General features: G+C 38.7%; 1 protein-coding gene across 4 annotated transcripts in view; it reads left to right on the plus strand.

The window, feature by feature from the left end:
• The window catches only part of MLLT3 (MLLT3 super elongation complex subunit), a 130,798-nt gene that overhangs the window by 101,511 nt on the left and 4,417 nt on the right, over positions 1 to 24,870 (plus strand). For 2 of the 4 annotated variants that reach the window (XM_087741612.1, XM_087741615.1), the window contains 5 exons: positions 8,793 to 8,871; positions 13,519 to 13,651; positions 15,215 to 15,314; positions 18,102 to 18,173; positions 19,488 to 19,559. In XM_087741612.1, the coding sequence (XP_087597738.1) occupies positions 8,793 to 8,871; positions 13,519 to 13,651; positions 15,215 to 15,314; positions 18,102 to 18,173; positions 19,488 to 19,559 (456 nt within the window). The remainder of the gene's footprint in view (positions 1 to 8,792; positions 8,872 to 13,518; positions 13,652 to 15,214; positions 15,315 to 18,101; positions 18,174 to 19,487; positions 19,560 to 24,870) is intronic. The other 2 variants (XM_087741613.1, XM_087741616.1) reach the window with 2 other exon arrangements.

The raw sequence follows: 24,870 nt of genomic DNA on the forward strand, positions 1-24,870 counted from the left end.
TAATTTTAATTTCTTTCATTGTATGAATAATCTTTTTGCATTGCCCATGCAGTTTAGTTAATACACTGTAACTTTATTCTATGGATGAAAAGGATGTGGTTTCAAGACAGTGCTTATTGCATTGCATCTTCCACAAGGAGGGTCACGACAGGAATATCAAGCAGAGAGCCATGGTCTGAATATTCTGGACAACAACAGTACAGTTGCAAAGTTTCTCAGGTTCAAGGCAGGGAAAGGCAGGTTCAAAGCACAAGCAAAAAGCCACTCTTGGTGTTCTTGATGACCTAAATTTGCTTTGGCAGAGCGCCATTAGGAGTAGATAAAATTTTGAGAGTTAAATGTTACAATTTTAGCCAAAGAAAACAGTTTGTAGATGTGATGGTTCAATTTGATTTATTTGTGCCATATGCAGCCTTTTTCATCCTTTGAATGCTGTAAAACTCAAGATTGATCAGGGTTGTAGTATGTGAGGTCTTAATTTAGCCAATCTTTTAATAATAATAATAATGATTATGATTAGCCAATATTTAATTACTTCAGTTACCTATATCAATTACAATTATATTACATTACATTATAACAGTTTGAGTGAACTTTAGTTTAAATATAAACAAATATTAGATATTCTTATTTTTTAAAGCTATTTTCTTTATCTTGTGTTAGTAACTTATTACACCTTATGAAACAGTTGCAAAACTCTTTCTACTAATATAAAGCTGAGATCACACTATCAAAAACCTATTTTAAGTCTCCAAAGCAGTGATAAGGAGCTTTAAATGAGTATTATTTTTTTAGTAATCAGTAAAAGTAAACGTGTAGGCAAAGTTATAGGACAGATGTGTCAGCCGTAAATGGTAAAATACCAGTAAGATGACAGCAATCTGTTCTGTCTTTTTTTTCTCAGAGAATCAGCATTGTGTAGTTCTGTGTGTGTATATAATACACATGATCTTTTGTGAAAACTACTAGACAAATACATGATAATATTAGCTAGAGCAAGTGCTTGGGAACCATGCTGACAGATGCCTCAGAAATATCTACAGAGAAAAATGTATTTGGAGCATGCTGTTCCCAACCATGACATCTAAAAATCATTGTTCAGTCTACAGTATCACAAGATTGGCTAAAATTATGAAACTTTAAAAAACAGTTTGAGAAGCCTTGTTTTGTTTTAGAGACTTGAGAATTTTTTAGGGTATAACATAGCTTTTTCTATTTTTCTCTCTGCAGCTTTTCACTGAAACTGGAATGTAATGCAAGCTGAGATTTTCACATAATCATTTAAATCCCAGGAATTAAGTTCAAGGAAAAAAGTAAATATAATGAGGCTTGCTGTAAAACTGATAAGGCCAACAAAGATGGCATGGAAGAGCTGCACTAGATCTCTCTATAGTCTATGGTGAAATTTTGGACAAACTTTTTTTATTTTCTGGGACGTGGCTTCAGGAGCCAGCAGTCTCCAATAGTAAAGTGCGTAGGGACTCTACGGCAGCACTGCAGAAGAAGAGCTGTTATTTTTCATATATTTAGGTCTGTATCTACTTGATGTGTATGACCTTGACAAGGTTTCTGCATAGTAAAGGTTTTGTGTAGGGTCATGCTGGAAGCATGCTACAGAGTTAGAAGAGAGGAACTATGGTGAATTTGCAAAGTCTGTGAGTACCTGCTGAGAAGACCAAATCTCTAATGGTGTGGAAATGTACCGTAGTGCAGAATAACATCCATAAAAGAAGTTTTATAGGTAGTGAGATCATTCTCCAGGTGCTTCTTTGTTAATATGAGTGCATGAGTCTCTAACATCAGGACCTCGGATCTGGGAGAATTTAGTGAACAACCTTCTTACTGCACTGAAAGTGACAGCAAATGGTCTGTTCAGTTTCCCAAACAGTGAACTCAGACTGCATCAACATTTGCCCTTCTCAGTGCTGATGTGTAAAATAGGGCACAGGAGAGAAAATGAGGCAAGAGAAAAGAATTGGGAAGTGTTGACTTCTGATACAGCAGCTGTCAGGACTGGCCAGAACAGCTACCACCTGTCTTCTACCATCAGTATTATTCCCATTAGAGCAGAAAATGTAGATTAGTTGAATGAAACTCTCACATTGGCTTTAATACCTAGGCTGAATTTTCTAGTTTGTATCTAGTACTAAAATTGAGGGTTAGACTTCCTTTCTAAAACACGTTTCTATCCTTTGTTGGCTTATGAGAGCTTGTGTATAGAATGTGTGAAGGTTCTCAAAGAGAAAGCTTAAAAATCGTAAAGTCAAACTCCCAGAAAAGCAATATGTGAGTATTGCTTTTCAGCTTAATTTGGCCTTTCCACACTTACCAGAGTACAGACAGTCACCATTCTCGTCAAAGGGCTTTCATGCCACTGCGCCTGCAAGATAAGCAATGTTCTTCAAACAAGTGATTTATTTAGGCTATCTTCATCTTCCATCAGTGGGCCTCATTTTTGTATTGTTCTTTTTCCTACGTAATTCAGACTTTGAGTAGAATATAGAGCTGTTAACTTCCCCACGTTGTGCTGCTCATATTTTATTAATTCTTGATAAATACTGACGTCTTTTCACACATTTCTGGGGAAAAGTGGTCCAGATAACACAGTTCTTGGTGTCGGTTTTGAAAAGCCTAAGACTTTATATAACCCTGTCTTTGCCAGCATTACCTACATATTGAGAACAGAGATTTCGTCCTTCTTAGTTGGGGTTATCTGATGAGAACTTCCATCAGTTTGCACTCTGCCTCTTCCAGTTTGTTAAGGACCACGTTCATACTCACATTACCATACACATTTTTAGTTTATTTTACCTTTCATTTACTCATTATCTTGTAGGCATGAAGTCTGTGGAAACCGTAGTATTCAGCTGCTCTACATGAGAAACGAGAATGTGTTAGCTCAGTCTCCTGTGCATGATTCTTCTCCAAGTCTTACACTAGCTTGAACATTTCTGAGCTTTTATGTTAAGTGTCTCAAATTCAGTTTTTATTTATAAAGCTAAGACAAAATATGTACATAAATACAGATGGAAAAGGATTTTCTTTCAAAAGTAGATACATGTTTCAGTAGGAGGGTCTCTAAAGAAATGCAAATCCTGCTTCATTCCGTGCAATTGTTCAGACAAAACAGTTGCAATGTTTGGCTTAAGGTCTTTTCTGGATACTAATTGTTAAATGAAGGCTGTGTTTCAGATTCAGAGAATCACAGACTGGTTGAGGTTGGAAGGTACCTCTGATAGTCATTGGATCCAACTCTCCTGCTCAACCAGGGCCACTTAGAGCTGGTTGCCTAGGACCCCGTCCAGATGTTTTTTTTAATATCTCTAAGGAGGGAGACTCCACAACTTCCCTGGGCAACCTGTGCCCGTGCTTGGTCACCCTCACAGTACAAAAGTGTCTCCTGGTGTTCAGAGGGAACCTTCCTTGTTTCTGTTTGTGCCCATTGCCTCTTGTCCTGTCACTGGGCACCACTGAAAAGAGCCTGGTTCCATCCTGTTTGCACCCTCCCTTCGGGTATTTCTATACATTAGTAAGATCCATGAGGACCCCCAGATCCTCTTCTGCCAAGTTGCTTTCCAGCCAGGTAGCCCCCAGAATATATTGGTGCATGGGCCTGTTCTTCCCCAGGTACAGGACTTCACGCTTCTCCTTGTTGAACTTCGTGAGGTTCCTGTCTGCCCATTTCGCCAGCCTGTCAAGGTCCCTCTGGGTGGCAGCATGACCCTCTGGCATATCAGCCGTCCCATCCATTTTTGTGTAATCAGCAAACTTGCTGAGGGCACACTCTGCCCCATCATCCAGATCATTAATGAAGATGTTAAACAAGACTGGACCCAGTATTGACCCCTGGGGTACAATGCTAGCTACTGGCTTCCAACTAGACTTTGCACCACTGATCACCACCCCCTGGGCCCAGCCATTCAGCCAGTTTTCCATCCACATCACTCTCTGCTCATCCAGCCCATACATCAACAGCTGGTCTATGAGGATCTTAGGGGAGACAGTGGCAAAGACCTTATTGAAGTCCAGGTAGACAATATCCACTGCTCTCCCCTCATCTACCAGGCCAGTCATTTCATCACAGAAGTTTGTCAAGTTGGTCAGTCATGACTCCCTCTTGGTGAAGCCATGCTGACTACTCCTGATGACTTTGTCATCCTTAAGTGCCTGGCAGTGGTTTCCAGGATTAGGTGCTCCACCACTTTCCTAGGGATTGAGGTAAGGCTGACCGGCCTGTAGTACCCTGGGACCTCCTTCTTGCCCTTCTTGAAGGCAGGAGTGACATTTGCTTTCCTCCAGTGTTTGGGCACTTCTCCTAGTCACCATGATCAATCAAAGATTATCAAGAGTGGGCTTGCAATGACATTTGCCAGCTCCCTCAGCACTCATGGGTGCATCCCATTAGGGCCCATGGACTTGCTCAGGTAGCAGGTACAGAGTCAATTTAATTAACAAATAACCTCATCTCCTTCAGTGATACAGAATTTTTGTTTAAAATTACTATAAATAATTAGGGCAGCTAACTGTATCACTACTTTAGGTCACATTCTCTGCCAAATGACTGTCTCTGCCTGCTCTCAAAAATCAATAATCTGGCATTTCCTGTTTAAATTTTACATCTCCTTAATCTTGAATTACTTCTTTAAATAATATTTTAGTTCCTTAAATGTTGTAGTTATGAACAAATATATCAATTTCTATAAGAAAATAATTAATTCCACTTCCCTATCCATACCCGTGTTCTTCCTTCTTCCCTGTGAGCTTGCAAGCTGATTTTTGTGAACGGTTGAAAAGGAACAGCTTTACCCTGCCTTGGAGGTTAGTTGCTAATGTAGCAGTTTGACAGGAGATGTGGTGATATAAAATTTGGGCAGGGTGCAGGCAGCTCAGTTCAGGCATACGGCATCATAGACACCCAAATGGTGTCTCCCCTTGGTGGCAGCAGATGTGGGCACTTGGTGGATGAGGGAGGGCTGTTCTGTCCTTTGAGCTACAGATGGGTTGGATTACTGTACTAAAAGCTGAGGCGGCAGTCAGCTACAGGGTGCTTAAGAGGCAGTAGAAGTTGTAATTACAGGAGTCCTGTTAGAGAAGAAGGCCTGTCCTGGGAGAGCGTGTTCCTCCTCCCTGAGAAGCTAACTTTGGACAAAGTAGAAGTAATACTCAGCTATAAGCAGTTTTAAGTGGATAGACTTTTCAGTGTGTATGGCACAGGGAAACATAAATCTTTACACTGTTGTGTGGAAAAATAGCAAATATGTAGACTGGCTGATATGAAATGGGATATTATTACACCACTTAAATTTTATTTCAGGAAACAATATGTAAGCTTCCTTTAAAAACTGTTCAGGGGAAGGCAAGAAAAGCCATTGTCACCCACATACAGATGTTTTCTATTTTTTAATGTAAATAAGGAGCTTGAAATGATGGGGTTTATTTTTAGAAGAAGGTACATGAATCCAGACAACCATGAAATATTACAGAAACAGCTGCATTATATCCTGTGTCATAAACAGGTGAGTTTGAGGATTGTTTGCAGCTCAGGAGTAAGTTGTACTACTTGTAAAAACAGATAAGAGTTTGGAAATGACAGAAGCCAAGTGATTTAGAGCTGGTCCCTTTTCTTTCCTAACAGTTTCAAAGCACAGAATCCCTCAACTAGGCCTAATAAAGAAGCCAGTGTCTCCTGTGCATTGGTGTGAGAGCACTAAAACAAAATAGACCGTCTTAAGAATTCAATAAATCATATCGGGTCATTGCACTAATGAACAGTTTGGGCCCAAACTCTCATTAGCTTATCTGTAGGAAGAGAAAACTAGTAAAACAGGAAAAGGACATATGAGAGAAGCTCTTTGCTGGTACTGTTTTAAGCTTTTATTGTTGAAGGACACCCTTTAGCTCATTTCAGACCCATTTAAAAAAAAAAACAACAACAACAAAAAAAAACCCAAAACAACTGTTTGGTGTTTAGTAACCAGCGGATAAGAGCAGAAAGCCCAAGTGAATAAAGCCATAAATACCTAAGTCCTTGGGATGACAGTCTGTAAAACTGTCAAAAAGCATTGCTTAAGTGACAAAAGATGGCCTCTGGTAACTAGAAGCATCAGCGCTGTCAGCACTAATCCATATTCATACACGGAAGGCATATTTTTAGTTCCTTCTAAAAAGGCAAGTCTTTTCTGTTAAAACGTTCATTCTTATGTTAAAAGCAGCTGTTTCCTCTGGGTGCATTCTCACTCCAGATTTCTCAAAGTAAAAAAAGCTAGGTTTAATTTCTGATACGTAACAATTTTAACATTTATGCTAATCTGTCATTCATTGAATAAATTTTCAGACAGGGCCATTTACGGAAATAATGTAAATTATTTCAAGAGGCATTAAGAACCCTTTTTAAAAGAGTATGGATGATAATTTGTGTTGCACTGGGACTTTCTATGGTTTGGCTTCTCAAAGGGATCTTGCTAAAGCAGAGAAAAATTTTTACCAGGAAGGTATTATAACAACTTTATATGTATTCATATCCATTCCTTCTTGTGATCCTGTCTCAATTAGTTAATGCGGGAGAAATTTTTGACATGAAGGAATTTCACTGGTGTTTGCCTGCCTTATAATGCGGACGAGACCAGGCCTTTTCCCTTTTTTCATTTCCAGTAAACGGGTTCAAAAAGAAAGTAGTGAAGTTTTAGTAGTGACAAATATCTCTGCACCTGTGTGTTTTTTTTCTACAGTTTTAGCACTTCTTCAAGTATTTTAAACTGAATATTATAGTCTTTTAGTGTTTGTTACTTTTTTTAAAGGAATGGATTTTACATAAGTTAAAGTTCATGTTGAAATTAATAAAGGAAAAATACAGGTAATGGAAGTTTGCAGAAACCAGTTGTCAGCTAGTAATTTTGCTGCAAAAAGCAGAAAGTCACAGATAAATCAGATGTTTAAGAATAACCTGGAGCTGGAAGACTGAGATTAGTTTCCAGAATGGTGATGTCTTTAAAGTTTGCATTGACTCTTGTTCTTCATTAGCGCAGTCTGTTTCACGTTATCATAATTATTTTACAGCTAAAAACCTTGTATGATTTTGCAGAAGTTCAGGCAGAAAAAAAAAAAAAAGTGTTTTCAGAATTACTTGATTTTTGGAGCAGTGTCAAGTGATGCTGCAGTGTCTTCCAAAAAGGTCTGCTGCTGTGGACCATGTAAGAATCTCTCTTGGTACTCAGAAATGGGTTGTGTTGTTGGCTGAGTTTGGTTTTCTTGCACAGGGTTGATTTGCCTGTGTAGAAGCTGTATATACCCATACAGTCAGGTCCAGAGTTTGTATTTTGACTGTGTGTCTGTGAGAACTGGAGCTGGTGTTGATTTGAGGAGAGCAGATGTTAATGGTGTTTTTCCCAAGCATTCTGTTGCCCAAATAGGCACCTCTCATTGTGAGAAAAAGCGGCAAAAGGCTGTAAATCTGCCTGCTCATTATGAAAGGCAACAATAGATTGATTTATGGAGAAAAAGCAACTGTTAGGCTTAAGTAGCCTGTGTGCGTGAAAACTGAGTTTTACAGTTTACTGGATATTACTGCTGTTATTTTTGAGAACAATTTAGTTCTAACTTAATCACAAGGGATATTGTACAGGCAAGGAGAGTCAGAAAACTTTCATTAGTCTGCATAACACGTCACAATAACACAGTTGTATAAAATTTAAAGTGTAATCAGGTTTTCTTTTCAACAGTAGATTTTTAGATCGTTACTTCCTAACCTGATTTTCACCATTGCTTCTGTATGGACGCTTCTTTCTTGTTTCATGTTCTCTGTTAGCATCCCCTGTGCCCCCATACCAGATTTGTTCTTTGTCTCATGTACACAGATGAGTGTGCAAGTGCATACCAGCACCCACACACTTTAAGACACTGAGCCTAAGAAACAGCAAAAAAGTATAATGGAGACATGCAACATGGCAGCAGGAAGCAAGACTTCTCAATACAACCCTCATAAGCCACAAGCACTGTGAGAAAAATTATACAGAATTTTTAGATGAAGTAATAGGCCTTTCTCAGTAATTTTATAGAGTTTGAGATAAATTTATACATTTTAAAAAAATGTGGAAAAACAATGTATAGAACTGTTTGTTAAATAATGTAAATGGATTTTAACAACTCTGTTTTAAAAATCTAGTTCTCTTTTGTAATCTGTGGGTTTCAGATAACTTCCCTGTGTAACAAGGCAATCTCTCTGGTTCAATCACTGTTACAATCTGTAGGGTCTTAATACATATGGAAAGTGTTGGGATGAGGAGAAATCCAATAACAGCAGAAAAGTTTATTTTGAATCCTCATCTTAAGACTTATTTTCTAAGGAAGAAGAAAGAAAACTGTCTGAGGTTTTCTGACATTTAGTGTGGTCTGCTCAGGTCTTCCTCTGTTTTTCAATTCTACTACATCATTACTAATTTGGGAAATGTTCCAACTACAGTATGACAAGGACACAGAAGCCTTAGATCTATTATAAACTCATTTAGGCCCTCATGTGGTATAGCCTTTCAGACAAGGCGTTGGGAACTTCTTGTTAGGATATTGGCTTTAGTAAAGAACTAGAGATGATGTAGTAGTGTGCATGTATGTTGGGTGCATAGCAATTTCCATAATGTTTGCCTCATTGACACCTGAAATAAAGATCTTTGAGTATTATTCTGTTCTGTAGTTCATTCGTCTTGACAGCATGGCTTAGGCAGTAACTAACAGTAAGAGTTTTAGGCAAAAGTGTTTATTACAATGTTATTTATTTTCTTTTTTTTTTTCCTTTTAAGTCTGAACAGCCCAGTCCTGCCAGTTCCAGCTCCAGTTCCAGTTCCAGTTTTACACCATCTCAAAACAGCAGACAACAAGGTACCAAGAAAAGAAGAGAAATTGAAAGGAATGTGCGAAATGAAGGGGCCAATAAAACCAGAACTGGTGGCATCTCATTACCACATTTCTGCTGCCTTTCACAACCTGAACAGTTTTGCTTTAGAGACTTTTCCTTCGGCTGTTTTCAGACGTGGCTGTAAGGGCAAAATAAAAGGGGAGAAAATGTGTATCTGAGGAAAAGGTGTGAAGGATATTTGTTTTGAAGCACTGAATACATGCCAGTCACTTAACAGATGCTAAACTCAAAAGAGCTTCTGTTTCTGAGTTTGTCCTTTTGCAGGGTTAGGTAGCAAGGCACCTGGCTCCCTCTGAAGCCCTGCTCAGGAAGGTGTGGCTTCCCATGGGAAGCCCAAGGATCTGTGTATGTGAACCCTTCCAAAGGGCTGTGACCTTCCCGTACTTCTGGGAAGTTTTAAGAGCATACAGATTTACTTTAGATAAATGTCAGGGGAAGATGATGGTTAGACTTCAAGTTGACTTAAAGCTTGCATTTTGGTTTTCTGGCTAATAATTATGGTTTACTTGGAATTCAGTAAAGAAACACATTTTTCTTCCCAGAGAACTTGCCAAGGCAGGTTTTCTGTAAGTAAGTTGAGATTCATTCTACATGATCTATTAAACTACTTAGTTACTGCTTGGCCTTTTTCCCTACATTTATAAGATTGCACAACTGATACATTCTTAATCAGCTTTTGTTTTGTTCTTTGGATCAGGAGCATTAAAAAAGAAGCTTTTGACTAATTAAAATTGCATTTGTTATATCCATTTATATTCTTCAATGGCAGACTTGATTTAAGGTTATGAAAATGCATTAGTGCCTGAGGCAGGCAGTTTGTTTTTAAATAGATCTATACATGTTGCATATCTGTCCTACTGCCTTTCTGTAGGTGACTGGTACTGATTTCCTAATGTATTCTGGCAGCATTACTCCAGGTGAAAGAAAGCAAAAGCTGACGTGAACTGTGGTTGATGACTGGCTTCAGGCATTTAATTTTTACCTAAGGCTAAACAGAACCTCTTCTTGCTGAAACCCCATTTTTGCTCTCATGAAAACCTCATTAGTGGTGTGAACTGTCCATTACGAGCCAAGAGATTTGGATACCCATCCCTGTATCCATTATCTTATGTTTGCCAAAAACCTGTTGTCTTACTATTTTCTTCTGAGCAGACTGGTCCATCCATCTCTTCTGGGTCATTTATAAGACATACCACAGACTGTCTTTCAGTTTTTTGTACCTTCTCAAGAATAGATGGGAGATTTTTCATCTGATATGAACAACTCTAAAATGCAAGTGGTATATGTGCCTCCTCTTTCTTGCCACAGTAAATAGTGATTACTGCTTCTTTCTGGGAGTTCCAGTTAACTAAATGCATTCATTGCTCAGGCCATGCATTTGTATATCAAAGGGATGGAGCACCAGGCATACTGTGGCCTGTTCACTCTGTATGTTGTGCTCTGGTCAAAATCCATGTTTTTTTTCCCTAACTAGAAGTTACTTGCCAGTGCTATTGCTCTTCTTCTGTTGCATTCAAACTCCAGTGCTCACTCAAGTGTCAGAAAACCACAGCATGAACTTTTGTCACCTCTTTTTGCATAAACAGTGAGCTAACCTGAGGTTCTTCAAGTTCTTCTGCCCTTGGGGCTTACTCTGATATTCCTCTGTTTCCTGACCAAGAACACTTGCTCTTGGGCAGCTCCTAGTTTTCAGTTTCTCATTAGCTATTCTGACCCTTTAGGAGATAAAAACTTCTCAAACCCTTAAAAAGGTTGTAATGGAATTTTAAATTAAGTGCTGGCAAGGAGCAGAAGATTAACAGTGACATCGTTATCAGTGCTAGAAACAAGAGACCTAAAAATTAATGCTTTGCTGATTGCTAGGAAAGTCTACAGAAAAAGCTAGCTAGCTGGGTACAAAATATCTATTCAGAGTCCCAGACATGGTCCTACATTAAGTGAAAACTTGTCTGAATGACAGGTTGTTCAATGCCTGTGGGGCTGTCAGTGGTGGATGTGTCTCAGGAGTCCAAGTTCCTTTTTCTCCAAGAAAGAGGAATAAGCCTCTGTTGGCAACTCAAGACAGGACTGTCTGATTGTCCCAGAACACAGCTAGGGAGTATCATGGGATAAAATGGCCCTCTGCTATACTTGGAAAAAGTAGGCAAGAATAATGAGTTAGCTTAAGCTTGGGAGAGCAGGCTGTGTAGGGGTCATGAGGAACGTGTGCTGGTTTTTCTTTCGGCTTACATTTAAAAGTAAAATCAAAGTCTAGGTGACTTGCAAGCATAGCTACAGGTTTCCATGTTGTGGAGTTACGTGCTGGTGTTTTATGCAAGATCAGCTATTCATACATCATACTAAACTTCATTACAAAATTAGGTTTTGGTTCATTATTTTACCTTTCCTCCCACTGACTTTTCCCTCAGCATCATCATACTCTTGGTGAAAGAGCATTCCCTTCATCTGTCCTTTACTGAGTCTTTTCTATCATTTTCTTCCTTCTGTACATTGCGGAGAGGAGATGAATGCATTCTCAGAAGCTGACTTTGGCCTATGGAGTGGAGTGAGACTCATCTGCTCTCAGCGCAGTTGAAGACAACCATCTTCAGTAGAACTTTAATGGTAGTTGTTAGTGTCTTTGCTCAGTAAAGTGTAAGGAAACTGGCCTTTCTAGGCTAAGCCTAGCCTGTGGAAATACCCTTGTGTTCTACCCTTTTGTCTCTCTTGAAACATGGAATCCTTCTTTGTATATTTATATTTTAATTCTCTTTTCTAACCCTTTACCTCAATTCATTTAGCTCCCTATGCCATGTCTCTCATTCACCCACTTTGTTGAGTCAAGGGCCAATAAGAACATTATCCAAAAGATCAAAGTGGGCAAGTTCTTCCTTCATCTCTGTGCCGATGCTGCTGAGAGTGCCCTCCCTCCTTGCTTTTAAAGGGAATATATTTATTACTGCTCCTATTAAAAGCCAAGGAAGGAGTTCTTTCCCTCCTTCAAGGGTCAGATGACTAGATATTCAGTCAGACTACAAGTTATCATTTGCAAATCGCTGAGCATTGTCTGCCTGAGACTGAAAAAGAAAAAGAGAATGGAGCACAGGTCAGCTGCTTCTGTAGATCAGCGGTGGTTGCATGGACAAAAACCACGTCAGTGTAGCTCTCCTTTCCTTGCCACCTGTACAAGTGTCTGATCCACCAGGAATTTGCCCATGAGCACCATCTGGGCTTCTTCCCAACCAACTTTAAGGTGTAAAAACAGAAAAGAAACGGTTGATCTGAACCTGCCCAAACTGCACCAATTTATGAAAGTTCTAGTGCAACCTTAGTGGTAAATCATTCTCAACATCAGTTTTGAAGTCACTCGTGCAAAGCTAGTCAAAATGCCTGTGACCTGAGCCTTGCTAAGTCTGGAATAATCCATAAAGCCATTCCTCTCATGAAAGGAACACCCTCTCTGTTAGGAATATGACCCTGACAGAGGTCTTATCTTCTCCTCTGGCAGATAACCAGGGATGGCACTCCTTGACTGTTTCCCCACTAGCAAATAGAGGGTTGCAAGCTTCATCTGCCTTTGAAGAACACTCTGAAGCTCACTTTGTTCACGTTAGTACTTTGTATTTCCTGGGCTGAAGGAATTACAGAACCCTAATAGTAATCGCTGTTCCTGCAGCCATCACTGTTGCTTTTACTTGCTGCTTCGTGTCTCAGATGGGCTGTACTTCAGAATTAAATGCCCTGAGTCTTGCTTCCTTCCCTCTTCTAAGCTGCTTTTGCCCATTCTTAATTCAAGCAGCTGTAGTTTTACATTTCCCAGGTACGTTAAATATCTTCCTCTTTCTGTAACTGTCTTTTACAGCAAAATAAATTCAGTAAAATGAAACCAAAATCCCAAACTGAATTTAATGCAGTTTTATGAGCAAATCAAGCTTTGTACCTTCTGTTAATTCAGGAAAAGAGATAGCATGGTGTTGCATGGGATTGGTGCACTTTTTACATGTGAACATTGGCAAAGTGCTTACTTGACCTTAAATTGACCCTGAAATAAAGGGAACAGCTAAAGCTAAATGTATAAAAAACAGGAAGAGAAAGACTGCCTTGGCCAGTACGAGTTAGTCAGAATGATTTGTTGGACTCTGCTTCTCAGTACATGGATTAACCTAACAAATGTACTATTACTGATTACTATGTCCCTGTGGATCTTTACTTGCATATAATACCCTTTGAGAAAGCAAAAAAAATGCTAAAACCCAGCAATAAAAAAGAATCTTGCCTCTAATAATAATAATACAGAAATAGTCAATTTCTCCTGGCATAACAGTATTTTACTTATTTCAGCTATGGTCCAGAGGGCCAATCGTACAAATACTTGAACATATGAGTCGCTTCACTGCTATGAGTAAGTTTATTGAAGCTGACTGAGTTGCTCGTGTGAGTAAATGATTCATGGATAAGTCCCTGTAGCATTAGCCCCCAGTGCATTACTTCATTTGTTTAAAGTTTAAGACTCTCCCCTCCCAGCACTGTGTGCGGAGGGTAGTTTTCCATCATCTACAAAGCTGGGTGCCTTGCTTGGAATACTGCAAAGTGAACTTCATTTGTGTATTTTATTGTTTCTGTTCTTTCAGGTCCGTTGAGGTCTATAATGAAAGATCTGCATTCAGATGATAATGAAGATGAATCAGAGGAAGCAGATGAGAATGACAATGATTCTGAGTTGGAACGACCTGCAAATACACGAGGAGGAAGCAGGAGTCGCAGGTGAGTGTCTTGCGATTGCAAGTAGCCTGGTGGCCAAGATATTGTGCTTGTTAGTAATGGGGTGAGGTCTAATGTTCTCAGTGCTGTGTAGCAAAAGGGCAGAGAATTCAGACTCTCTTTTTAAAGCATATGCATGTAAAAGTGCCTCTTCTAAAAACTATCAGAATTGGCCATTCCCAATACAAACTCTTTCTGTACTAATCCATATGGTTATGATGATCCTCATTCATTTGACTTTCCTTGATTTCATGCCATTGGGACTTCAGGGGAGTAGTCATAATTACTCTCTGGCATAAATGAGATAAATTAAGTGCTTCAGTTGCTGGAGGAGTTATTCGATAAATGGTGTCTCATTTTCAAGATCTCTCTGCTTACCAGTTTTAGATTAGGTTCTTAAATCGGATCAGAATCAATGCAATTTGAATTCCAAGTGATTTCTGTGCTGCATGCAGTAGGTAGTGTGTAAAAACGCAGACAGAAGGTAGAGCAAGCATCTGTCACAGAAATTACTTTTTAAAAAAATGCTTCTGCATCCTAGCTGCAACCTTAAGAGGGTGTTCCAAAATTCATCTATTCTTTGGGCAGCTTGAAGCTCCATCTGAATGTTGTTGAAGGTTTTGAAAAAACTCAAACAGTCTCTCTCAGGCCTTTTCATAGTGGGTTCTTTATCTGATCCACACAGTTTTGCTGTGAGTGCACAGCACCTGAGTGCCAGTGTCAGCTGCTGCTTAAATGGGAAAGTAATAGGAAAATATTAATGAATGTCGGATCTTTCCCTGGTGGATTTTAGCAGCTGGAATCAAGGAGAAAAAGACCAAGATGACAAGCAGTTTGAGAATTTGTTCATGTCAGTGATTGTACAAAGGATTGTCTCAAGCTCAGCTTGTCTCTATGTGGAGGTTTTGTTTCAGTTTTTTAACAAAACCTTAAGGCTAACGTTTCTCTACCTTCTTTTTGTCCCAAGTAACTTTTTTTTTTCTTCAAACAAGTCAATATTCCCTGTTGTTCCTAAGTAAATGAATGGTGAGACTGACTAGGAGCCGAGCTTTTTCATGTGGCCTCTCCCGAGATACTACATTTTTAAACTTTAGCCAGGAAAAAGAGGGTTATTTATGATGAGAAACAAGGAACTTTTCAGTGAAGCACTTGTCCGAGTGGGAAGTACAGCTGTTTAGAAAGCTTTTGGAAGAGCAGAGAAGTATCTGTGCAGAACATTTTCCTCCTTCATGTGGCTATGAACCAAGATACAGACTTGCTCCAGGAATGTTGGGAACAGCAGTTTAGTGTTCTAAATATTTAACCGTTTCCATAATGTTAGCTGCTGTTAAACAAACATGTCATCTTAGCCAAGTGTAGGCAGGCAGCCTCGTTCTCCATGCTATGCAGAGGTTTTTCCAGAGTGTGGCTCTGCTCGGATGCCTCTCTTCCACGTGACCCTGATTAATGACAGCTTGCTTAGCGAGGGGTCATTCTTAGTGTCCTGCCTCAATGTGCAAGCTTGGTTCACCCCTGTTAGCAGCCCTTTGTCTGTAGGTGTAATCTCCTGGCTCTGTTTTTCCATAGGGTTAGTCTGAGTGATGGCAGTGACAGTGACAGCAGTTCAGCTTCCTCACCACTACATCATGAACCAGGACCACCTCTAATGAAAACCAGCAACAACCAGGTAAAGTCAGGATTTGTAAATGCAGTCCTGGGGAGCTGATATGACGTTCTGATTAGTTCAGAGCAGTTACTTAGTCTGTAAGCTGACATAAGAGCTTTTTACTCAGGAGAAGAAGTATTTGGTTTAGCAAATACTGTAGACCAAAGTAATGTTTTCATCAATATTTTAAGAAATGTGTCCTTTTTGTATGAATTAGCTTTTTAAGGTAAACAATGCAACCTGGCTTTACAGCATCAGTCGTACAATTAATACAGGTTTGGGTTTGTATTAGCTGCAGACACAGTTCATATCAAGAGGCTCATTCTCAGGAGTTCATTTATTCGTCTCTTCCCCTCTCACCCCAGCAGTGTTTATCTCGAAGACACAATATTTTTTACTTCTCTGGAAGATGCAGTAGTTTTTCCTGCACTATCAGAGTATTTGTTCCATATCTGTAGGAGCTAACATTGTTATTATTTTTGAGGTAGGAAAGTAGAGTAGTTCTGTTTTTCAGAGACAAGAATTTAAATAACCTAGAGCTACAAAATACATCAGGGACAAATGAAAATTAGAGTTTGGGAGTTACTTCATTCCCAGTCAGCAATAAAGTAAGGTTCTCTAAATATAAGTTGATATATAAATATAAGTTGGTCTGTACAAAAGTTACAAGTTCTTGAGAGAGAGTCTTTTGGGAAAGAAGACTATAAAAGCAAACTATAAAGATGAAGAATATTGCATTTACTTGGAGACACAAGCAGAAGAAAAATAAAACACGTACCTATGGCTTGTTGTTTAATGAAGACTAACTTCTACAGAGGCAACGTAATTGTTACGTAATTGTAAGTCTCAATATCAGCAGCCCACTCAGTCACATCTTTCATGTTTCTTTCCCCTTCAGTGATGTAACAGAAGGTCTATCTGCGCATTAAGACACTCCAAACAATTGCAGTGTGCTAGCTAAAATTGAATGTTACATACCTTCTTCCATTTTTATAATTGAGCTCAATTTTACAATCAAGCTGAAACAGAAGTTGAGGGAAGCATTAGGAGAATTCAAATTGTATGGACCATAGCCACATTTGAAATCTCTGCTTGGTAGCATAGTGCTGCTTGCCAGGGTGATGCTTTTGACTAATGAAATCAGCCTTGTGTTGACTAAGTCCATTCATAGAAGTAAAGAGCTAAGACAGAGTTAATATTTCTATAAGCTTCCTCAGTGCCGTGTCTCACATAAACAAGAGTGCTTAAGATGTTGGATTTCAACTACGCATCAAGAGCACTGTAAGGAAGCCACTTTTTCAAATATACTGTCCCTTTGCTAAGGTTCTATTTGAAACCAAGAATTTTCTGTCTTTAAAAACAAGAATAGCGTCTAAAAGGTACTGGATCCATGCCTAGAGGTCTGTGTTTTTTTTTTTTTTTTTTTTTTTTTTTTCCCAAAGCAAGACTTGTTCTTTCACTGGCCTTACACAGCAGTGACCCCAGGAGGTGCTGAATTGAAGAACTGGGATTTTTCTTTGGAAAAGTATGTTTTGCTTTCTGACCATGCATCACTCTTAGCTAAGTAAATCCTTAGGTTAACTCAGGTCTGCAGTCCCTTTCTATATATAGGGAAATAGCTGCCTGCCTGCTGTATTCTTACAGTGCTGGTCACCCTGGGGAGCATATATGCAATTTTAGTCACTTATACCAAGGAAAGTAGAAATGAGAGGGAGCTTACAGAAAGCTGTCAGTGAGCCTTCTTGCTATTCTAGAAGACTTGCTTTTACAGGCTTTATTTCCTCGTTTTATTTGCTGAGTTTTGTCCTGTGTGGTTTTGGAGATAATCATTCTAGTGATGTTAGTCTTATTTACAACGAAATGTGAAAGAAAATCTCCCAGCATCTGTGATCATTTATTTTCCTTTGATGTTTTTCAGAAGAACTGATCATATTCCAAGTTAGGAATGACATGGTGATTTTTAACTCTACTTTTAGCTTCAAAAAATGCGTGTTGTATGTGAAAAAATTGGAAGAACAATCAACAGTTCTGTTTCCCACAGTATTCCTCACTTTAGTCCTAAAATTTTCATATTAAGCATGGTGTTCTGCTGCTTGTTAACATGCTCTTCTTGATTGTTTTTCCGTACCGGGTGAAGCATTCTTGGTTTGTATATGTGGTAGTAAATGGCTTTATATGGCACTGAAGGAAGGGTATCATATAAGTGCAAAAGAAATTACCATCAAACACTACTTTTTTTTTTTTTTCAGTTACAACTCATGCATCGTTTCAAAGACTGTTTCAAAATTTCTCTTGTAGAAGAAGAGACAGCATTGGGGAAAAAAAAACAGGAAAAATATAGTGATCATGTGACATTTCAAAGGCACTGGAGAGTACCTCAGGATCATTTTGTATCTGCAAAATCAGACCTCTTATCCTACCAGCATGCAAAAGATACAAAAAAGTGTTGAGGAGGCTTTAAATGACATGAAATTAATTCTTTTAAGGATTAATAATACCAGTATCACCTCATTCAAGCAACACAAAGTGTTGAGGAGGCTTTAAATGACATGAAATTAATTCTTTTAAGGATTAATAATACCAGTATCACCTCATTCAAGCAACTTAGCATTTTCTGCTGTAAGCTGCTTTTCCTCCTAAAAAAATGAGTAGGTTAATGGATTAAAGAACGAAAAACTCAGTTTTGAGTTTTGATTACATTTTCTCCAGGTGTTAATTCTTGGTATTATTAACTGATAGCAGAGTTTTTCATATGTAATTGTATACAATGATGCATTTAATTTTTACAGGGTTTTCTTTCTTTTCCAGATTTTAGAAGTGAAAAGTCCAATAAAGCAAAACAAATCTGATAAACAAATAAAGAATGGGGATTGTGATAAGGTAAATGAGAACAAGTTAACAGTAAACTAGCCCAGAATTTGATATTAATGTATTCACTAAACACCAACCTTAGTTACAGAATGAAAATCTTGGAAATTAGTACATCTTTGCTTTGGGTTCCTTTAGGTGCAGATCTTTTCTCTTTCTCTTTTTTTCCCCCCCCCCTGTAATTCTTTCTTCTTCTGTCCTATTTTGAAAGTGTTTTCCTTCTCTTCAATCCATGTGGTTATTTGGCAAATGTTACCAGTTGGGAATCTGCCATCTATTATTTATTTTATCTACTCTCCACCATGAGTTTGCATTGTGCTTCACAGATGAAGTGATAATTTTTGAAGAGAATTCACAGCTGTATTCCTAACCAATAAGTCAATCAATTTATATATATATATATATATATATATATATATATAATCCTTTCTGAGGGCTGTGTGTTAGGAAGGGGCAGTGTGATTTAGCATGTTAACTAGAAGGATACGAAGCAACGGTTACCATCTAACTCTGAGAATAACAGTTTTGTTTAAAATCATGTCAGCTGGCCAAGGGTAAGATCTCTAAGTCCTTGTATGAGTGAACATAGCACAATTTTGCTGTGTGGACAAGTTCCTCTGACGGTTCATATTTTAAAGGTATTAGTGTCAACTTTGTGATAATGTGAGGCAGGAGACCAAAGTTTCAGTATATGTTGCTAGATTTTCAGTGGCTGGATACATATGCTTTTTTGTTTCTTAAGCTGGGTGCTGTATCTCTCTCTGTTTAAAAAGAAAAAAAGGTTTCTGATGTCTCAGGCTGAAGATAAAAGGGTGGAGAGGTGGGACGTGTTTGACATCCCAGCAAGGAGGACAGAGGAATTTACCATTGGATTAATCTTGTTTGATCTTTCTCCCCTTATATGTCCTTGTTGACACAGAAAATTAATTATGTAGCTTTAAAGAAAAAGAGGGATTTGATTGTGAACCTTTGGGTTTGAGTCTTATGTGGAAAGGTGGGAGATGTTTTTTAAAGATGCTGTTTTGGCATCCCCAGTCTGTTTGACACTTTTCGCCACAGTTGAGATACAGAGATTACCTTCTACAGCAAAGGACCACCTGATAGATTTTCATCAGCATGAAGTATCTAAGAAAACCCACAAAAACTTATATCTGGGTTGTATTAAGCTAGAGAAAGCCAGACTACTAAATAAGAAAATTTAGCTCAAAGAAGATTTAAAATAAAATTTCAATTTGTATTGTTTTTGAAGACATCTGAAGTTTTTGAAATACATAGCTATGACTTAATTAACAAGTTGTTTATGGGGGGGGGGGGATTTGTTTCTAGGCATATCTCGATGAACTAGTAGAGCTCCACAGAAGATTAATGACATTGAGAGAGAGACATGTACTGCAGCAGGTGAGGAGCACTCTCATGCTATATCACAGTGTGCTCATTGAAATTGTGAAGTCACATCTATTTTTTTCCCTTCATCTAATCAGACTTAATGGCCTTCAAGCCTGTATAATCCATATGCAGCCCATTACCACTTTCAGTGTGGCTTAGGGGACTTTTACACATACTTTAAATTGTGTTGTCACACTAAATGACAAATTAAAAAAAAATGCCTACCTGAGCTAAATTTTTCACCAATTCATTGTTATGTTTCTCAACGTACTGTATCAATAATTATGAAAACAGGATGGAAGAATGGATACAGCTGTGCAGCATGACTTGATAAAAATCTTGTTGCTTTTTCCTGAAAATGACCAGTGTTTTCTCAGAAACAATTAAAGATGCCTTCTATGGCAAACAGAAAACATAGAATTCAAAGCAAAACTCACTTTGGGCAAAACCACAATATATTAATTGAGTCTTGCGAAGTCATGGAAGGAGTAAAATATGAAAAAGCGCAAACCAAGAAGGCTCCAAATTTGTTGAAAGGTTATGCAATAGTAAGAACAAAGAATAATATTCTTTGTTTTGGGTGGTATTGTCAGGTGCTATTGGATTACGAACTGTGAAGATTAAACAATAAGCACTGTTAACAAAGCAGATGTAATTGTAGCACAGATGGTTTTATTATGCTTAGTGCAATGATGTGCCAGTTGTGGACATGTTGTAAAGAAGGAAATTTTTACCATTTGTAAGTGACAGCAATCACTCATCAGATTTCCCAACACTTGGCTAAGTGCGTTAAAAATATTTTGTAAGCGCCAGCATTAATCTGTTTATTAGTTCAGGCTCAATATTGTGAGTAAAGATGAGAAAATAATTGAGAGCTCAGTGAAAAGGAAGACTTCGGTTAAGGATATTCTTATTTAAAGAGGAATTTTGATAGCTTTGTCGGATTTCGTAAGTTAATACACTTAAATGCTACTAGATGAGAAAGAGGATTATAGATTCAACTTGAACCCTGTTATTTGCTTGGAAAATATTTCTTAGGATGACAGGAGAACTCTGATTGGAAGGGATTTTGCTAGTCCCAACCCCTGCCCAGAGCAGGCTCAGCCGTGGGGTCAGATCAGGCTGCTCTGACCTTATCCAGTCAGGTTTTTAAAAGCTCCAAGGATGGATACAGCACAGTCTTTCCAGGATGCTGTTCCACTGCTAGACCACCCTCATGGGGAAAAAATGTTTCTTGCTTGTTTTATCTTTGCTTTGCAGAAAAAGTTTTGAAGATGTTTTTCTTTTTCAAAATTTCACATGAAGCCACTTAAGCCCTGTGCTCTGCAGGCTGTCGATATAGCCCCAGTGAAAGCTGGGTTTGGGCCGGACTGTGCAGGCTAGGACGGTCGTGCAGTTCTGTGCTGGTAGCTGGTAACTGGTAACTGCGTAACACAGGCTACAGAGGTCTACCAGCATTCAATGAAAGAGCCAAGTTACTTACCAGTTGTCTGTTAGCCAATCTACACTAGCAAATGGTCTATGCTGTCATAAAACAAATAATGCAGTTTAGTTTTATAAGCCTTTAATCCCTTAATATTCTGCAATTCATTAGTTCGTAGGATTTTATCAGTTTACAGAAATATGTTCACAATATTGAACAGATAACTTGCAGAGAATCAGTAGTTCTCTGCATTATAATTAAACTGTCATCCCATCTTAAATGTCCTTGCTGCTTTGCAGCTGTTTAATTAATGTAAAATACTTCCAGTGACCACAGAAATAAAGAGTACAGCGCTGAGAAAGCTTTTAGGAATGAATGTGAAACTTCTAGACCAAGAAATACAAGTATGTAGAGACTATAGGAAGTGCAAAGGTCAGGAGAGCAAGGGATAAAACTGCAGAAAGGGATGGTGGTTATCGCATGAGAGGAGGGATTGAGTGCAAAAATATGCAACAGAAAACTGTAAATAGCTGCAAGAGTTTTAAAGGCGATGGCAGTGTTGAAGCGGAATGGTGGAGTTCTGCGTTCCTGAGTGGTGATTGTCATCTCTTTAGTTTATGTCAGGGCAGGTAATAATCTCTTGCACATGTCAAAGTCTGCTACCCACAGGGAATACCCTTTTAGGGAATTTTTAAAGAAGGGACTTGCAAGGGAAGAATGAAGGCATCAATCATTCAGAAGCACTGTCTTTTGAAACTTACGCTGATGGATTTGAAAAGGAGAGGACAGGTTTTTCAAACCTCAGTTGTTACCAAGTCTATAGGCGTGACAGCAAACAGGAATGCAGCCCAGTTGGAAATGTGAAAAATGTGCACTAGACAGCACAGGCATAAGGAAGAAATTGAGAGTATGCAGCACTGCTGAAAATTACATTGCTCATGTCCACAAGGTGCTTAAGTTCAGATAGCAACTACCTTCTACGAATTTTCTGCAAGGGGTAGCTTGCAGGTCTTGAAACTGTTAAATGGCCTAAAACCATCCATGAGCTGAAAAATGACTATGTCATTAATTGCACTTTGGCTTCCTTAAACACACACACTCATCTGCTTGTTTAAAGGCAGATAAATAGTTGTACTATGATGGATAATGATGAAACTGAGCTGGAGAGACATTACGTAAAGAGAGATATACATTATAGCAGGAAAAATGGGGTATTTTTGTTCTTTGCAGCCTGAGCTCTTGGAATAAAACATTTTTATGCTGTGTTTTTAATGTTATAACTGTCAGACTTCCTGGCAACTAATCTCAACCTTTTATTCTTTTATTCAAGTATTTCTCAATAGGATAAGGATGTGTATGCTAATACTGTAAGTCATGAATTCCTCATTGACTGGCACACAGGCAGGTGTTTTTCATTGAGTTGTCTGGATTTATCTTGATATATTCTTGTACACACATTAAAACTTTTGGGGTTCATTTCAGTCTGATTTGCCAGGTGCCCTGACATAGTGGGTATATTTCTTGAGGGGTGGATGATGGATATGTTTAAAATGTTTATATGTCCCTTGGCCTAGAGCTTAAAAGCACAAAGCAGAACCTGATCAATAAAAGTGCTTATCAGTTTCTTAAAATACACAGTGCTGTTTAAAAATGTGTGTTAACATTTTCATGTAATCTTTGTTTCTAAAATGATGTATATTGCTGCATTGGTTATGAGGGGTAGTATTCTTTCACCGTAGCACAAGGAAGCATTAGACAGAATTGTTCAGCATTGCTGCATCTTTCTGGCCTTGGCTTCTGTAAACTTCTTGTGCAGCCATTTATTTATCACACAGTGGATATTTGGAGACCAAGCCTGAGATTAGATTCCTAACTTTACAAAAGGAGGCTGGATTGACTCCTTAGCTCCTCTCTTAGATGAGGCTCAAGAAAGAGCCAAAAATGAGAATGACAAATAACACATATCAGAGTTTCCTTCTGGTAACAATCAGTTTTGTCCCATTTGATTTTTTTTTTTCTCTCATGTTAATTGCAGAATAGTAGGAGATGGAAAAGTGTTACAAGAATCTGTGAATCAACAAGTGGACAAATGAAGTTGGCAATTTTAGATTAAAAATTCCCATATGGAAAAAAAATGAAAGCCAAGAGGCACAGATTTAAATGAAATGTTAATAACAGCAGGATTGTTCCTAAGTGCTTTCAGAGTTTGACAGCTGAAAACCAAATTAAACAGATTTTACTTTTATTTTTTTCCAACCTGGAAAATGGGAGGTGGTTGGAAAGGGAGATTCTTACTGTAACAGGCATTTCCCTCTTATTTTATCTTGTTTCCTTTCTGTTTAATCCACCCTGGGCTGTGTCATTCCATGCCTGACAATACACATGAAGTTATTTCATTTATCATCAACATCTTCTGTGATCTGAGGAGAAAAAACATCTGTTTATATAATGAAATAGGGAGCGGAAAATTACAAAAGATTTAGTTTAAATTCATTGGGTTTTTTTCAAGTTGGTGTATTCCTACCAGATTTGTCCTTTTAAGGTATGCTCTGGAAGCCATGTGTGCATACATCTGTGTCTCCTCCAGCTGTGGAAAAGGAATTGCAGTCAGAGTAATAAAGCTCAAACAAGCAAGGAATACCTAGCAGCAGTGTTTCAGTGGAGGTATATGTGGAAGCCCTAGAACTAAATGGGTTTCAAATTGAAGGATGCAAACAGGACATTGAGCCTAGCCTGAGTGCCACAGAAGGGATAGTTGGAAAGACTGAGCAGAACAGCAATGTTCTGTCCGTCCATGACACTACCCAGAGGCCCGCTTCAGGACATGCTGGCACTGTGTTAGCCCTATCTGACAAATAATGCTTTGGCTTTCCAAGATGCTGAATGTGCTTTTTAGGTAGGCGCACATCCTAGAACTTAACGTATCTACAGTTACTTGTTACAGCAATTCAGTGTTGAGTATGACCACTCTTTAAAAATGTAGACTAAAATTCAGAGACTAAAAATGTCAAAACTGCAGAAAGGCACAAGTTAGATATGTACTGTTGATTTCACAGAATCATAGAATGGTTGAGATTGGAAGAGACCTCTGGAGGTCATCTGGTCCAACCTGCCCTGCTCAAGCAGGGACATGTAGAGCCAGTTGCCCAGGACCGTGTCCAGACGGCTTTCGAATTTCTCCAAGAATGGAGACCCCACAACTCCCCAGGCAACCTGTGCCAGTGCTTGGTCACCCTCACAGGAAAAAAATGTGTCTCCTGATGTTCAGAGAGAACCTCCTGTGTTTCGGTTAGTGCCCATTGCCTACTGTCCTGTCACTGGGCACCACTGAAAAGAGCCTGGCTCCATCCTATTTGCAGCTTCCCTTCAGGTATTTGTACACATTGATAAGACCCCCCCCTGACCCTTCTGTTCTCCAGGCTGAAGAGTCCCAGCTCTCTCGCCTTTTCTCATAGGCGAGTTGTTTTAGTCCCTATCCTTCTTAAGAACACCTAACAGCTCTTCTGTTTCCTATTTGAATGAAAGCTGTGATTCCAGATTAAATAGTCACCAGAAGAAGTGATCTTATGCCATTGGTAGGAGTCTTTCATGGTTGATTTGGTTTAAAAAAATGGTGTAAGTCTGTTACTCAAGAAATAACTGCTAGTATGTGAAGTAACAGTTGATGTGAGAGCTCTTGAATACATTTTTTGTTTGACATGGACTAGATCCTATAAGGATTTATTTCTTTCCCTTGCTTGCAGAAAGGCTTATGCCGATTATTTTTCTAAAGTAACCTGCTTAGCAGCTATGCACACAGTAAATATTCCAGACAGAGATCTATCTGGGGTTTTTTTTATTTGTTTGGGCTTGGGTTTGGTTTTTTTTTTTGGTTTGTTAAGAGACTTAGAGTTGTGGTTT

The sequence above is a fragment of the Nipponia nippon genome, unplaced genomic scaffold, assembly GCF_047370975.1.
Source record: "Nipponia nippon isolate SJK-2023a ecotype South Korea unplaced genomic scaffold, ASM4737097v1 scaffold_8, whole genome shotgun sequence".
Lineage (NCBI taxonomy): Eukaryota > Metazoa > Chordata > Aves > Pelecaniformes > Threskiornithidae > Nipponia > Nipponia nippon.